Source organism: Lutjanus erythropterus, chromosome 23, assembly GCF_056507025.1.
Source record: "Lutjanus erythropterus isolate fLutEry1 chromosome 23, fLutEry1.hap2, whole genome shotgun sequence".
Taxonomy (NCBI): Eukaryota; Metazoa; Chordata; class Actinopteri; order Lutjaniformes; family Lutjanidae; genus Lutjanus; species Lutjanus erythropterus.
The window spans coordinates 3,077,362-3,094,144 of NC_139339.1; the positions used below are offsets into that span (position 1 = coordinate 3,077,362).

A 16,783-nucleotide genomic window follows, 5' to 3' on the forward strand; every position below is an offset into this window, starting at 1 on the left:
CATATGAACATACATACATATGACCATACACACATACATACATACATACATACATATGACCATACATACATACATACATACTTATGACCATACACATACATATGAACATACATACATATACATATGAGCATACATACATACATACATATGACCATACATATGAGCATACATACATACAACCATACATACATACATACATATGACCATACATACATACATACATACATATGACCATACATACATACATACATACATACATACATACATACATACATATGACCATACATACATACATACATATGAACATACATACATACATACATACATACATATGACCATACATACATACATACATACATACATACATACATACTTATGACCATACATACATACATATGACCATACATACATACATATGACCAAACATACATACATTTGATCATACATACATACATACATACATACATATGAGCATACATATGAGCATACATACATATGAGCATACATACATACATACATATGACCATACATACATACATACATACATACATCCATGCTTATGACCATACATACATACATATGAACATACATACACATGACTATACATACTCAATCCATACATACATACATACTTATGACCATACATACATCCATATATATGATCATACATACATACATACATACATACATATGACCATACATATGACCATTCATACATACATATGACCATACATATGGCCATACAGACATACATATGACCATCCATATATACATATGATCATACATACATACGAACATACATACATACTTATGACCATACATACATACATATGAACATACTTACATATGACCATACATACATACATACGTACTTATGACCATACATACATATATACATACATATGAGCATACATACATACATACGACCATAAATACATATGAGCATACATACATACATACGAGCATACATACATATGACCATACATATGACCATACATACATATGACTATACATACACACATATGACCATACATACATACATACATACATATGACCATACATACATATCAGCATACATACATATGACCATACATATCAGCATATATATGAGCATACATACATATCAGCATACATACATATGAGCATACATACATACATATGATCATACACACATACATATGAACAGACATACATATGACCATACATACATACATACATACGACCATACCTAGATACATATGACCATACATACGTACATACATACTTATGACCATACAGACATACATATGAACATACATACTTATACATATGAGCATACATACATACATATGACCATACATATGACCATACATACATATGACCATACATACATACATATGAACATACATACATACATACATATGACCATACATACATACATACATACTTATGACCATACATACATACATTTGATCATATATACATACATACATACATACATACATACATACATACTTATGACCATACATACATATGAACATACATACACATGACTATACATACATACATACTTATGACCATACATACATCCATATATATGACCATACATACATACATCCATGCTTATGACCATACATAGATACATATGAGCATACATACATACATACATACTTATGACCATACAGACATACATATGAACATACATACATATACATATGAGCATACATACATACATATGACCATACATATGACCATACATACATACAACCATACATACATACATACATACATATGACCATACATACATACATACATACATACATATGACCATACATATGAGCATATATACATATGACCATACACATCAGCATACATATGAGCATACATACATATGACCATACATATGTGCATACATACATATGACCATCCATATATACATATGATCATACATACATACGAACATACATACATACTTATGACCATACATACATACATATGAACATACTTACATATGACCATACATAGATACATACATACGTACTTATGACCATACATACATACATACATACATACATACATATGAGTATACATACATACATACGACCATACATACCTATGACCATACATATGAGCATACATACATATGACCATACATATCAGCATACATACATAAATATGACCATACATACATACATATGATCATACACACATACATACATACATACTTATGACCATACATACATACATATGAACATACATACATATGACCATACGTACATATATACATACTTATGACCATACATACACACATATGAACATACATACACACACATGACCATACATACATACATACATACACACATACATATGACCATACATACATACATACATACTTATGACTATACAGACATACATATGAACATACATACATATGACCATACATACATATATACATATACATATGAGCATACATACATACATACATAGACACATATGACCACACCTATGACCATACATATGAGCATACATACATACATATGACCATACATACATACATACATACTTATGACCATACATACATACATACATATGAGCATACATATGAGCATACATATGAGCATACATACATATGACCATACATACATACATACATACATACATACATACATACATACATACATACGACCATACATACATATGAGCATACATATGACCATACATACATACATACATACAGGAGCACATGTTAGCAGTTAGCTTCTCTGGATTGTTTTCTTCCTGCTCACTGAAACCACATGAAACAGTATGAGGGTATGATGCTCACTATTTATATGACCTCTGGGCAATAAAACTGTAAAACATGTGAGAGGAAAGGAAAGGAGGGGAGGAGGAGATTAAAGGAAAGGTAATTAATGAATAAAAGAAAGGAAATGTGGGAAGAAGTAAGAAAACAAAAGAAACAAAAGGACAATATGTTTCTGTATCCTAATAAGCAGGTTCCACTGTGACTGTGTCCTCCTGTTCTGCTGTTACCTGTGTGTGTGTGTGTGTGTGTGTGTGTGTGTGTGTGTGTGTGTGTTCAAGTTGGCCCTGAGGGGACTTACTATTGTGCTGTCAACAAGCTGCAAAGCCTCATGGGTAAAAAATGAGAAATCTTTCTGCTGCATGCCTGGAGTTTAAGGGCACACACACACACACACACACACACTGCATTCAAGCAGAACTCACAAACTTGTAATTACAACAAGGAAGCTGTGAATCTGGTGTTGTGATGGAGATGTTCAAGTTCATAAATACAGAAAACATGACTCCATTAGAACGTAGCAACACCCACAGACCCAGTTTCAAAGTACTACTAGTGAACGCTATTATTAGCAACTGTTAGCTAACATTATCATTAGCTAGTGTTACTGAACACTATCATTGGCTAGTGAACAGCAGCTGTTAGTGAATGCTATTATTAGCTACTGTTAGTTAGCATTATCATTAGCTACTATTAGCCAACGCTATCATTAGCTACTTAGTGAACATTACCATTAGCTACTGCTAGTGAATACTATTATTAGCTACTGTTAGCTAACATTATCATTAGCAACTTTTAGTGAAGACTACCATTAGCTACTGTTAGTCAACGCTATCATTAGCGGGTATTAGTAAACACTATTGTTAGCAGCTGTTAGTGAATACTATTACTGTTAGCTAACATTATCATTAGCTAGCATCTGTGAACACTACGTCTTAGCTACTGTTAGCTAAGACTAGCATTTAATACTTAGTAAGTTAGCTACTAATACAGGTGGAAAAGTTAGGAGAGTTTATTTAAGATTTTTTAAGATTAGGGTTCTTGTGTGATCCACATTTCCTGACCTCGGTTCGACAGGAACATCAACTTAGAAACCGTTCATCTGTAATGGCTCTGTTCTCCTAAATCAGGCCCTAACCCTAATCACCATGGTTACCAAACAGTTAAGATATGATCTTGAAGTTGGGAAGTTTCTGTAACTGATTTGTTTCTTGGTTAAACACAGAATTCACAGCAGTCTGGAAAACCCTCACACAGATAATAAAGACCGTCCTTTCACTAGAACCCAGTGTTCTTACTTGTGGTTTCTGCGTGTGTGTGTGATCATGGCTGGAAGCGAGGAAGGAGATGAAAGGTTTCTTCATACACAACACACACACACACACACACACACACACACAGCTACAGGCTCAACATACATAATCAATCAACCCTCAGTGTGGAACAGAAAAATAAAATATAGGTTACACACACATGCACACACACACGTGACCGTCATGGCAAACAAGCATGAATATCTGAGGTGGCGTGTGTGTGTGTGTGTGTGTGTGTGTGTGTGTGTGTGTGTGTGTGTGTGTAGATGATTAAAATGCCTAATAAAGTCGGGGAAAAGCACTCAGCCTAAGTAGCCGACAGTAAAACACAGTTAAAAACATCAGGCATTAATGTGTGTGTGTGTGTGTGTGTGTGTGTGTGTGTGTGTGTGTGAGTGTGAGAGAGAGAGAGAGAGAGAGAGAGAGAGAGAGAAACTGGCAAACATCAAAGTATGTTTTTTTTTGTATGTTAAGTTTTTTATAAGTGTGAATCTCTGTCTCTCTCTCTCTCTCTCTCTGTGTGTGTGTGTGTGTGTGTGTGCGTGTGTGTGCAGTCAAATTGAATCTTCAGACTGAAGTGGATGGAATGTAATCCAGATTAAATGTGTTTACTGTGTGAGACAGACACACACACACACTCACAGATCAATGTAATTCAGCTAAGAGCATCACTTATTGGTTGAAGTAGTCTCAGTTACTACGGCAACCGAGACCATCAGACTCCCCTCCACCCCTTCTTTCTCTCTCTGACTGTCTATAAATGCTCCATCCAATCCAGATACACTTTATTCTATCTACTTATCTAATCTACCATGAAGAGTCAATATGACCATTTAACCACCAGAGGGCGCAACAGGCTTTCTGACAGGATATAACTGTTTACAAATGCACTCGTCAAGTCATTTAATGTCACAAGCAGGATAATTTTCAGTGAGCAGGTCAATATTGTGATATAAAGCCATAAAATCATTTCAAACTATATTTTGTGTCACACAATATACAGTGAGCAGGTCATTATTGTGAAATTAATAAATTAATTTGAATAATTGCATCATACCAAAAAGAAAAACAAAGCTTGAAGATGGTTAAAGCATGTTGCTGTGGGACTTAAATCAATATTTGTCCCTTCAGGAAGTTGTGATACATACTAGTACTACAGTAGCCACACACAGTATTACACAAGCCACATGCTAGCAACTCATGTTTTTTTTGCTTGTGACAGTTTGCAAAGGTTTGCAAGCAGGACAGTAAGAATCATCCAAAGTATTGCAGTCAGAGGTGGAGATATTGTGTTTGTAATGTATAAAATCTGTTGATTTTAAAAATATACATAGTATTTAGGAAAAACAGTTTAGAGACAGTGTGTCTTAATTCTAACTCATTTCACAGCCAACTGTATTCATAGAGAACAAAGACAGGAAGTGGTTTACAGACGCAACAGAGCATGTGGGGTCACGTGTTCTCAGAGTGATATGTAAACAACTCAGCAGTGAACACACCATAGACCAGGTAGGGATTGTTTAAAAAATTAAATCAGAATTTCTCATTTTAACATGACTTTACAAACAAAACTAAGTTTACTGTGAGTAGTTTAAATTAATTATTCATTTTTATACATTAACTGTGAAGGAAGAAGTCATAAATTCCTTATAACTCTGAGTAGAAACCAGGCTGACCCAGTATTTGGCGCGACGCAGTGTGAAACTGAGATGCACCACAATAGTCAAAACAATGCAGCACGCGGTCTCATAAGGCAAACTTTCAGCATTTTCCTGCTTATCAATCAGAGGATTTAAACAAAAGGTATTTTCTTATTTTTGTGACAAACTAGCATAAAACTTTGTGACATTTTGTCCATCAATGTTTGCTTCTTTTTTTTTTTTGTAGCCCACTGCTCCACACTCATTAGGATCTGTTGCATGTCTGATCATAAAGTATTTAAACTTCAAATCAAGGTTTAATTTTTAAATTTGTATGGTGCGTCACAACAACAACAAAGCATGTGGGACTTCCATCTTGACTTCCTCTCTTGACTAACCACAATTGATGTCAGCAGGCATATGTGTGCAGAAAGCAGAAGAGAAAACTGAGGGGTGAACTACAAAGCGAGATTAATGGGTTAACGAGCTACGTTGAGTCTAAATCCAGGATTTTCAGTGTCATGAAGGTGGCTCTCTTTTAACCTGCTAGATCACCATGGTAACTTATACTAAACTCATAACCTGGTCGGGAGCAGGTTATGTTCAGAGTTTCAGATTAAATGTAAATGTCTGTAAAAAGCACCGTTCTTTAACTAATTATTGTCCTAACAAGGTTGTTTATGAGCGATATAGCTTTTAATCTGAGGGAGGACGTTAAAAATGAAAAGTTGTTGAGCTGTATGTTCGTAATATCACAGAACGAATCCATATAATGTAAAAATGTAACAGCAGCATCACGCTGTCATGATGGTAGCCTCCGTTTGCTCCAGATCAAACTTCTTCTCCTGCTTTATTTGCAGCAACAATGTTGCTTTTTGCCATAATGTATTTTGTATATTTTCCACAGCTCATAATTATAACAACTTGATGATTTTGACTTAAGTGGCTATGACACTTTTATTTGTGTAAACATCATAAACATAACCTGAATACACATTTTCTTCCACTTTACATCCTTTTATTCATTTTCAGAAATCCAGGATATGACGCAGCAGCTCAGCGATGGACTTTACAGTTTTACTTCATATGATCGTCTTCCTTCTCCTGTTACATTCACACACAGGTAATTACAGTACAAAATACTTAGATTATGTCCTTTGGAAGTCAAGAGACACAAATAATCTTCATCAATTTAACCTGATGATTCCAAATTAGTGTCGTAAATATGAGCAAATTGATTAATAAGCACCAGACAAGGCTGTTGGATTATTTTGCAAGCGAACTGTCCCTTTAAATGTGCTTTGTCTTTATTCCAAAGAAGTTTTATGTAATGTACAATGTATAGCTCCCTTCACTATAATTTATTTTGTACATTCACAAGTGATATTTTGAGCTAATTTCAATATCAGGATTTGATCCATTTGGTCCGAAAACATTTGGAAAGTCTTGAAGAGCTGCATGATTAAATCATTTTATCCTCATTCAGGGATAAACATTTTTTATCTTCACTGCAGGAATTAAACCACAGATCTGTTTCTCTCCAGGTCAACTTCAGGTGTTTGGTCAATCTCAGCCAATAGTGGCACTAGTTGGTGATGACATAATTTTGCCGTGTCGCCTGGAACCTGCGAGTGATGCTTCTGACGTGAGACTTGAGTGGGCGAGACCCGACCTGAGCCCTGGGTTTGTGCACGTGAGAGCGAACGGACGAGAGTATGATGCTCACAAACAGCCGTCGTACAGAAGAAGAACGTCGGTGTCGAACGACAAACTGAAGCACGGAGACGTTTCACTGAACATCTCCAACATAACTGTCTCCGATGAGGGGACGTACAGATGTCTCGTTCCCAAACTGGGTCGAGTCACTTTTATTCAGCTTGTTGTTGGTAAGTGGATAAACACTGATATGACACGTCTGTTAGCTAATGCTAGCAAGACGCCAGGAGCCGAGTGCACCAGCTGGGCGTAAAAAAGAAGGTCTTAACTCTTACGACACTTAACTACGTTCAACATTGTGATTGGAATTTACACCTAGTTCATTATAATATATTTACGGCTGTTGGTCACATCTGTTAGCTAATGTTAGATAAATGCATTGATGTAGATTAGTTTGTAGTCCTACACAACCACGACAAGGCACAGACATGACCCCACTGTAAAACCACACAGTTATCACTTCTGTTTTGACATGAAAGTTGTTAATTTATCAGTGTTCCCACAGGTACCTGGAAATCCTTGAAAATGCCTGAATTTTTTTATATGGTGTTCTCAAGGTTTGAAAAGTGCCTAAATTTCGGATAAAGTGCTTAAAACTTCTTGAAAATATAACTGGATTACAGCCATAAATGAATATATTTCATGCAAAAAAGGAAGTGATAAACAACACTGTGGTTTGCACTGGGGTTATAGCCCGTTGTCATCTTTGAGAGGTTACCAGGCAACCATCAGAGAGGAAGTTGTTTCAGAGTCAAGAAACCCCCATAAAATCCGCCACTGTAGGGTGCAAGAAAATGCTTAAAAAGTGCTTCAACTTGACTTTGGAAAAGGTGATTTATATCATTTCAGACACTCACGACCAGTCCAGTCTTAAGATCTACCTGTTGATTGTTGAAATTCTTGAAGACCTATTAAATATATTCTTTAACCAGATAGTGTTTTTTAAGCTAAAAATAGTAAATCAGTTTGAAACCAGGTCAAATTTGTCTCTGCAGGTTCTGTCTCCTCACCTGTCATCAGTAAAATGAACATCAACAGCAGCTCAGTGGTTCTCCAGTGTGAGTCTGAAGGCTGGTATCCAGAGCCTGAGGTGTTGTGGCTGGACGGTGAGGGACACGTCCTCTCTACTGGACCTACAGAGACAGTCAGAGGTCCTGATGGTCTCTATACTGTCAGCAGCAGAGTGACTGTGGAGAAGACACACAGCAAGAATATCACCTGTAGAGTCCAACAGAAGGACATCAACCAGACCAGAGAGATTCACGTCTATATTTCAGGTAGAAATTATTAAGAAACGTACCAAATATTTGATTTATATAACATGTTGTTCAGTTATTCATCAGTTGATATCTTCACAGTCCTGTCAAGACATTTGAAATGGATCATGGTTCCAGGATTTTTCAGCATCTTGGTGGGTTTTGGACTCACAATATGTTCAAGTAGACCGAGGTATCATTTTGTTTGTCTTTCTTTAATTTCATGATACCATCACTATTTCTGTTTTCTTTGCTGCTTAGCCAACTTTCACTCTTGTTCTACAGGTACAGACGTCTGGATGAAGATCTAAGGGCCCACAGAGTGTCATGCATGTAAGAAATGTGCCGCTCTTTACAGACATGCAGTTCTGTAGCTGACTGGACGCCTTCTTCTCAAAGTCCCGTCCCATTTTGTTCTGTGCTCCAGTAACAGTCGAGCAAACTTGGTACCTCGGTCAACTTCCTCCTTTGCTGCTTCCTGTACTTAGCTATGCTATATGCTAGACAGGCTTGGGAGGGTTACTTTAAAATGTATTCTGATACAATTACTGATTACCTGTCAAAAATGTAATCAACCTAATCCAAGTAACATAATATTAAGGTAATGTAACTTGATTTCTTTTAGTTATTTTTGGATTACCTTAGTACCAAACAGCAGAATTATTGTCATGCACAAATACTTAATACCAATAATTATTAGGGATGGACATGCTATTCAACATTCACTAGGCACTATTCGATTGGATTTGACGTTGGTGTTGAGGATGTACACTGTGCGAGACTAGAGATGTTGTTCACTGAGCAGATTCACACAAGACTTAACTAAACTACGACAAAACCTGCCACAAACTGAGACTTTGTTGACTTCAGAAAATAGATTGCCTCTTGCCATGAAGTACCGCTCATTTTTTTTTTTTACAAATTTAGGTCCCATACGACTCACTGACATGGGCGAGACTTTTAGGCTCCCTACAGTTGACCAAGGCTCCGAAAAGGGACGGGACTTTGGGGGTCAGTTGAAGTTATGTGCATTAAATGAAAAACGGCAGCATTGGTTGTTTGTTAAGTTGACACAAAGCATTTTATTCGACAGCAATCTCAAAAGCCCATCAGCTATCACCTGCCAATGATTTAGCCTCTGAGGGCAACAGTCAGTGTCTCGGTGCCTCTGGTGAAACTAGTGGATTTCCAAATAACGGATATCTGGGATTCTGTGCTCCGGTCATTGTTTAGGGTCTGATAAGCAACTTGAGACACTAGAATGTAGTTTCCCCTGATCTCTATGAACAGAACAGTCAAAAAGAACAAATAAAGGGCTAAAGCATCACTCAATGATAGCTGATGGGTTCTGCAGGATTGGTCAATAGTACTCAGACTCAGACTAGACACTAATTTGACAGCAGAGACCAGGGTTTACATTCAGTCCTCTGTCAACAGTCAACACTGGTTTCCCTGAACACATGAACAACATGAAAATCAAGTAACAAATCACCTGTTTTCTTGTTTTCTAGGTGTGAGAAACACAGGTCGAACCAGAAGGAAACAGCAGCAAACCAAGTGACTCCAACATGAGAGGAACTCAAGTCCAGTTCCTGTGAAAACAGGAAGGAAAAATCTCTGTAAAGTTTGCAAGAAATCAGGGAGCAGATGCAGGGAAAGTAAACTGCAAAGAGCTAATGGGAAAAGAGCAATCAAAATTACTGCCTTTGTCACTGGATTCACACTAACATGTTCTTATGAGCATGTTAGCATGTTGACAACTGACCCTTCGCTAAGCACTATCCCCCTTAGTTAGTGTTGCTAGTGTTGCTATGAGAGACGTAAACAAAAGCAGATTCTCATTTCGAGCTGACGATGGTGGATTTTGTCCGCTAACATAATGACTCACAGGCAGATTTCATAAGTGTCGCTGACTGATGTAAGCTAATGCTGACTCAACTTGTCATCTGAGAAGTCTCCACCTGATGTTTTAATGTTTCCATCTGACAAGTTTTAAAACCGAACACTGTGACAGTGTAAATGTAAAGTGACCCGACAGCTGCGCAGATGGTGTCACGTTAATGCTAACAGACTGAGGCTAAAGCTAGCTTACATCTCAGCAAACATTGGTCGAATGGTGAAATATGACAGGGGTATCTACGTGATAAATTACAGAAATACACTCATTAATGTGGGTAAAGGAAGCGCAGGGACTGAATTAGTGCAGCGGACCTTGAGACGGGTCACCCAGCCAGATGAGTCAGACTTGTTTTTGATTAAGTGAGCTCACCAAGACAAATTCCAATTAAGACGAGTGGATATTGCCATGAAGGACTGAACCTTTAATACCCTGTACATATAATGTCAATACATTTTCTACAAACTTGCCTGAATTTATTTATCCTGTATTCTGATGCTCACTCTGATATTAATTATGAAGTTAACAGGTTATTTCAACATGTGCAATTGATTTAATAACTGTTTTTTGAATGTATTACTGTGATGCACTTATGAAACATTACTTTTATGAGAAAAAAAAACTTGCACTTTTCATTAATTACTGTGATTCAATAAAGTTTGTTAAGGACTGAGTCTTAATTTATTGACTTTTTAGTTACCAACAATTTTTTATAACAGCAAGAAACTAAAATTATTTTGTAAATGTAAACCTTGAAGATTAAGACTTGAGACTTGCACGTGTGACTTAACCCCCCTCTGCTATCTATCTATCTATCTATCTATCTATCTATCTATCTATCTATCTCATCCTCTGAAATTCTCCTTTTTTATTGTAGTTTACAGCTGAGAGGCCTCTGTTGATAAAATCAAAGTCCAAATGTGGATCTATTTTCCTCTTTTCTATTATACTGAATACAAGCATGTATCTAATCTAGTATCTAATATTAAGTATACAGTGGACCATCATGAAGACAGTCTCTATATGACCATTCAGCCACCAGAGGGCGACACAGGCTTTCTGACAGAAAGATTCTTCAATACTGCAGTCAAACTATTTAAATGCACACGTCAGTCATTTATATAAAGCGTAAATAAGTTGAGAGACACTATAAACAGAAAGATCTTTATGCAAACCCATAATGATCAGAGAGACAGATAATCTGTATATATGTATATATGTGATGTTGTCATGGATACAACTCAACCTGTATTCCTGTTTTATCTTTGACATGAACAGCCAAGTATAAAATGTAAAATAAAAATCCTTCTCCTGATCTGACCTACACACACAAGTGTGACCTCTGTGAAATGAACCGGAACCAGAGCTGATCAGGGTTCACTAACAGCACAAGTTCATTTTATCTGCAGTCATAACAAAGGATAATACAGCAGAATCATCATCAACAGCGCATGTTCAGTCTCTTTTCCCTGAGAATTTCTACTTATTAAATTCATGTAAATAGTATACACAGGTAAAAACTGTCTGTGTTTTACATTTATGAAAGAAAAAATACAACCAACAAAAAATATGTAGACCTAAAAATATAACAGACTTATTAAACTAGACTGGTATCTTTTTTCTACCTTTTTATAAGAAGAATTGAATATTACACACAGAATTACCTTAACTTGCATATTTTTAACAGTACTATAATCTATAAAATAACATAACGTGACGCACGACGTACCTGCAGACAAACTGCGCATGCTCTGTCTGGAGAGATACGTTACTTTTAGCTAGCGATACGGGAGGCATATTTTTACTGACAATAAAACACATAAAAATGGGCAGTTGACTCGATAAAAATGTGGCGAAATTAACTAAACACAACTAATATCCGAACAAATACAGTCAGCTTAACTTTTAAGTGCTTTAGACGTTGGTTAACATTGTTTTGTCCACAGACATTCACAGCTACATTACCTGCTCGCAAGTCCCCCGTCGATTTGAGAATTACCCAGAATCCTTTGCTACTACTACTACTACTGAATGCAGGTACAGAATAAGAACAGCAGACAGCGCTGTTTAAAGATTAAATTTACATTAACCTTTTTAATTATGTGACACAAACAGTAATTATTGTTTACGGATGAGAACATTAGTTTTTTTTAAAATAATCTACTGTGGATTCTCAGAGCCAAAAACAAAAAGTTTGACAAAATAATACTGTTTTCTACACACAGTGCTTTCAAACGTGATACACGGGCGCTTTAACAGAATTTTTTCCTGCGTAACAAGTGTATTGATCATCATTACAGTCTTTTTTAGAAAACAGCAGTAAGATGTCTATTAGACAAACTACACTCCATGGGTAGTTTTGCCAGCTTATTCAGTGGGAGGAATCAAGTCTCTGATGGGCTTTAATAAGTCAGTCAAAGTCAGGTGTAATTCTTGATGTGTGTTCTTGTGTTTTACGTTTTTGAAAGACTACAAAAAGACGCCTCCATCCAAACTCGTGAAACATCAAGTATTGCTTGTATTAGAGCAATATAGAGAGCTGATCTGCACCTCTAATATTTAATAAATATGTGTTTCTTTTTGGAAAAATGGATGTTCTCATTATAAATGTGTGTTTCCAGTGAGAAACATGCTGTCCTCACTTAGTAATGATTTTTAAAGAGGAGTAAGGAGGTCTGACAGAGATCTGAAGATTATAATGCTGCAGTGAAGTTGACTTTTGACCACCAAAATCCAGTCAGTTCATTCTTGAGTCCAAGTGGACGCTTGTGTCGAGTTTGAGGAAATTCCCTCCAAATGTTCCTGAGATATCGCAGTCACGAGAACAGGGGCGGGCATGAGGTCTCGTGACCTTTGACCTATGACCACCAAAATGAGGTGACATGAAAAAATTGGTTGATCAGCCCAGTAGTAGTTGAGATTACCCCCACACAAGATCCAGGTCTGTTGATCTGGGATAACAACAACAATAACAACAACAACAACAATAATGTTTTCATGCCAACACTGATTTTGAAAGCAGGAAAAGATATACATATATATATATATATATATATATTCCATAAAATCATAAAAATAAATATGTATAAATAAATCAGTAAACAAAATATAATTTTAATAGCGTGTAAAGTTTATTTATACATTTATATGAAAACTACCTTGTTTTACATACCTGAACATGTGGGACATGAACAAAAGTGGGGTTTGGACCCATAAAATGCTTTGTAAAGGTTATTAAATGACATTATTTAATAATTATTGTCATGTCAAGATGTTTAATAATTCTGTGAATATATAATATATTCAGTATCAGTAATCATATGACAAATTTTTAACGTAAATCCAAAATTTCAGTGCTGGGAGTTAAAAATGCTCATAGTTGCAGAAACACCTCAGCACCACCAAGTATGGGTCATTCAGTCTTTTAAAGCAATATTTTCATGTAATTTGCATGAAAACTGTACATATTCAGTGGTCGGCAGTATTTGTACACACTTCACTCATATACTTTGTACTACCAAATAAAGCAGAAGTGTTAGTATACACTTCCTCTGGACAGAATCTTTCCGCAGCAGTAGACTGGAGCCCCTTCATTTTTAGCTGACTAAGAAGGCTTCATGTCAGCTGACACACTCCCACGCATTCAACCAAAACTTTGTTTAGTGGATTAGTCAGCAGTTTGTTTCCTCTCTCAGTCCTGGCGTCTGTCTTCGCTGTCATGATGGAGGTGAGCATCAAAGTCATCGTTTGGGCACAGTTTTAACACACCAATCTCATGAACCTGACAGCATCACAGCAGTGTTTCTGCTTCTTTTTAGATGATTTAATGTTATATTTGCAGTAGATTAGTAGACAAGGCACACTGGTACGGAAAAAGTGAAGCAGTCTCACAGCATGGGGGACGAAGCTGCTCTTCAGTCTGGTGGTGCAGCGGTGGATACTTCTGTATCTCTTGCCAGACATCAGCAGGGTGAGCAGGTTGTCTTTGAGTATCAGCTGATCAGCTGTCGATGTCGACACTGATTGAAAATGCATACATCAGTTGTCGTTGATTACATCTTCTTGGCGCACACAAAATCTTTCCTCTCTGAGCAGTGTGCATCGAGCAAGAATAAGAACACTGGGAAAAAAAATACAAGAGAAAACATCAGGAGGTACAGTGACAGCTTATTAAACACGATGTCAGTATTCAAACAGAATAATCCTGGTCGTTTTTTACAGTGCAACATGTGGCAACATAATTAAAAGTTAAGCCATGATTTAATCTGATTTAAACATTAATCCCTGGTGGTGCATGAGGTCTATTGTTCTTCAGAAGTTTTGTTGATTTATTCACAGACACAGATTTGTTTTTGGATTCAAAAGTTCTGTTTTCTATTTTTCCTTACGATGGAGGTTCAACTCGACGCAGTCCCGCCCACCAGCCCTGGTCTGATGCCTTATTGGGAAGTTGAATTCAGATCCGTCGGTGTAAATAAACCCTCCCTGAAGAACACAAAGGTGCTGATCAGTGATGACGTGACACACACTCGCCAGTTAATCCATCAATGAGTTGACCAATCAGACAACCTGCCTACTGGATACTTTCACCGCTTACCTCAGATTTTTTGGCTCCAATCCAAAAATTTTGATATGATGCGACATAGTAGTCCAAACAAAGCAGGTTGACTATATTCTCACTACTGTGCAGAGACACCAGATCACCATTTAAGGTGCGGCAGTGTTCCTGAAATCAACAGAAATGTGTTAGTCTTCATCAGCACTTCATCATAAACTTATTATCTTTGTTCTGATGCCTGTGTGCGTTTGAGTCACCTGAGCCTCAGGGAAGGTTTTTGATGTGTTGATGTATTTAACACATCGACTCACATCAATGCGGCGCCATCCGTCATCACATGGCACATCTGGAAGAGTTCCACATGTGCGGGAAGGCGAAGTAACTGTGGGAACACAAGTGCTGTCATGAAGAAGTTTCTTGGGTTTTATTTCAGTACTGGTGGTGATGGTTTATAGTCAGTCCTGTTCTTACTGCCTCGACTGGTTGCCACGGTGACCAGGATGCACATCAGCAACAGGACGGCAGTTACCACAGCTGGACGCATGGCTCAGACCTCAGTGACTCTCAGTGCTGCACAGCTGGAATATCACCTGGAAATGTGACAGTTTCTTTATCAGATCTCAAAAGGTCAAAAGTCAAAATGTCACAAATTAAGTCAAAAGATGAGTTTTAGCGTCAAAAATAAAGTTGAATTGCTGAGAACAAAGCTGTTGAAAACAAAATGTCTGAAATTAAGTCAAAACATTTTAATGGGATAGAAATGTTGAGAATGAAGTTGTGAATAAAGTGGAAATGTCAAAAATAAAGACTAAATGTCAGGGATGAGGTGGACATGACGAGAGTAAAGTGGACACTAAAGTCAAAATGTCGAGAATGAAGTTGAAATGTTGAGACAAACTTTGAAAATAAAGTTGAAACGACAAAGTTTATTCAGTTCTAGTGTTCAACGTTCTCCGAACCGGCTGTGACCTGAAGTGGCAGCTCGATAAAGAACAAACTTTTCCTCAGACAGGAGAAATTTCTGCACAAATATAGTTTAAAAAAAGTTCAAATCTGTTATGATTTCCTTAAACATACAGAAAAAGAGGAAACACTCACCACCGATGTGCTTCTCGCTGCTCCTCCGTCTGACTGTCAGTTGGTTTTTCCCCTTGTCCCTCTGGACATGTCAGCTTTCTGCCAGTGTGACTCATTTTCATGGAATCACAAACACAGCAAGGAAGTTCTTGACTTTCGCTGAGAGACAGACTCTAGTTGTGATGTGAGTGAGAAACAAACCATTTCCTGTGTTTATATCTATGAAAACAGTTCTGTTGTTCTGTGTGACTCACTAAGTTGGATCAGTGTATCATCTGTTCATTTAATTATTTCACTCAATCTGGATAACAATATATACATATATATATTTAATAAATCTGTAAAAAGTATGTGTTATATTTCTGGCTGAGTTCATCACTGTTTATTGTCTTCCTGTCTTCTGGACGTCTCTGTTGTCGTCTCTCTGTTTTACTCGCAGTGTTTCTGTACTTGGTTTTATTTTCTGTATTTGCAGCATCTTTTCCTTCATCAATTCATCAAACTGATGAAGATATTTCCTTAATTTCCTAGTTGCATGTGTGAA

At 36.9% G+C, this 16,783-nt stretch overlaps 2 protein-coding genes and 1 long non-coding RNA gene across 4 annotated transcripts in view; 1 reads left to right on the forward strand and 2 right to left on the reverse strand.

Annotated features, from left to right (window-relative positions):
* LOC146305364 (uncharacterized) overlaps window positions 1-8,601 on the reverse strand; it is a 27,182-nt gene extending 18,581 nt beyond the window's left edge. Inside the window, exon 1 of the long non-coding RNA XR_014769142.1 lies at window positions 8,462-8,601. This is a non-coding gene — a long non-coding RNA (uncharacterized LOC146305364). The remainder of the gene's footprint in view (window positions 1-8,461) is intronic.
* Window positions 5,890-10,358, forward strand: LOC146305365 (butyrophilin subfamily 1 member A1-like). Its single transcript, XM_084712859.1, has 6 exons — window positions 5,890-6,858; window positions 7,280-7,621; window positions 8,447-8,728; window positions 8,810-8,900; window positions 8,993-9,040; window positions 10,219-10,358. Exons 1-6 carry the CDS (start codon window positions 6,798-6,800, stop codon window positions 10,277-10,279), a joined length of 885 nt encoding a protein of 294 aa, XP_084568985.1. The 5' UTR covers window positions 5,890-6,797; the 3' UTR covers window positions 10,280-10,358.
* Window positions 10,359-13,730: 3,372 nt separating this feature from the next.
* LOC146305366 (C-type isolectin Sp-CL4-like) lies at window positions 13,731-16,551 on the reverse strand. Of its 2 annotated transcripts, XM_084712931.1 has the most exons (6): window positions 16,261-16,551; window positions 15,634-15,752; window positions 15,420-15,544; window positions 15,202-15,330; window positions 14,993-15,089; window positions 13,731-14,724 (listed from the first exon to the last, which is right to left on the reverse strand). In XM_084712931.1, the coding sequence occupies exons 2-6, from the start codon at window positions 15,704-15,706 to the stop codon at window positions 14,657-14,659; spliced, it is 492 nt and encodes a 163-aa protein (XP_084569057.1). In that variant the 5' UTR covers window positions 15,707-15,752; window positions 16,261-16,551; the 3' UTR covers window positions 13,731-14,656. The 2 variants fall into 2 exon arrangements, with proteins under 2 accessions (XP_084569057.1, XP_084569058.1); XM_084712932.1 differs by lacking the exon at window positions 16,261-16,551 and having other exon boundaries at window positions 15,634-16,240.
* Window positions 16,552-16,783: the final 232 nt, after the last annotated feature.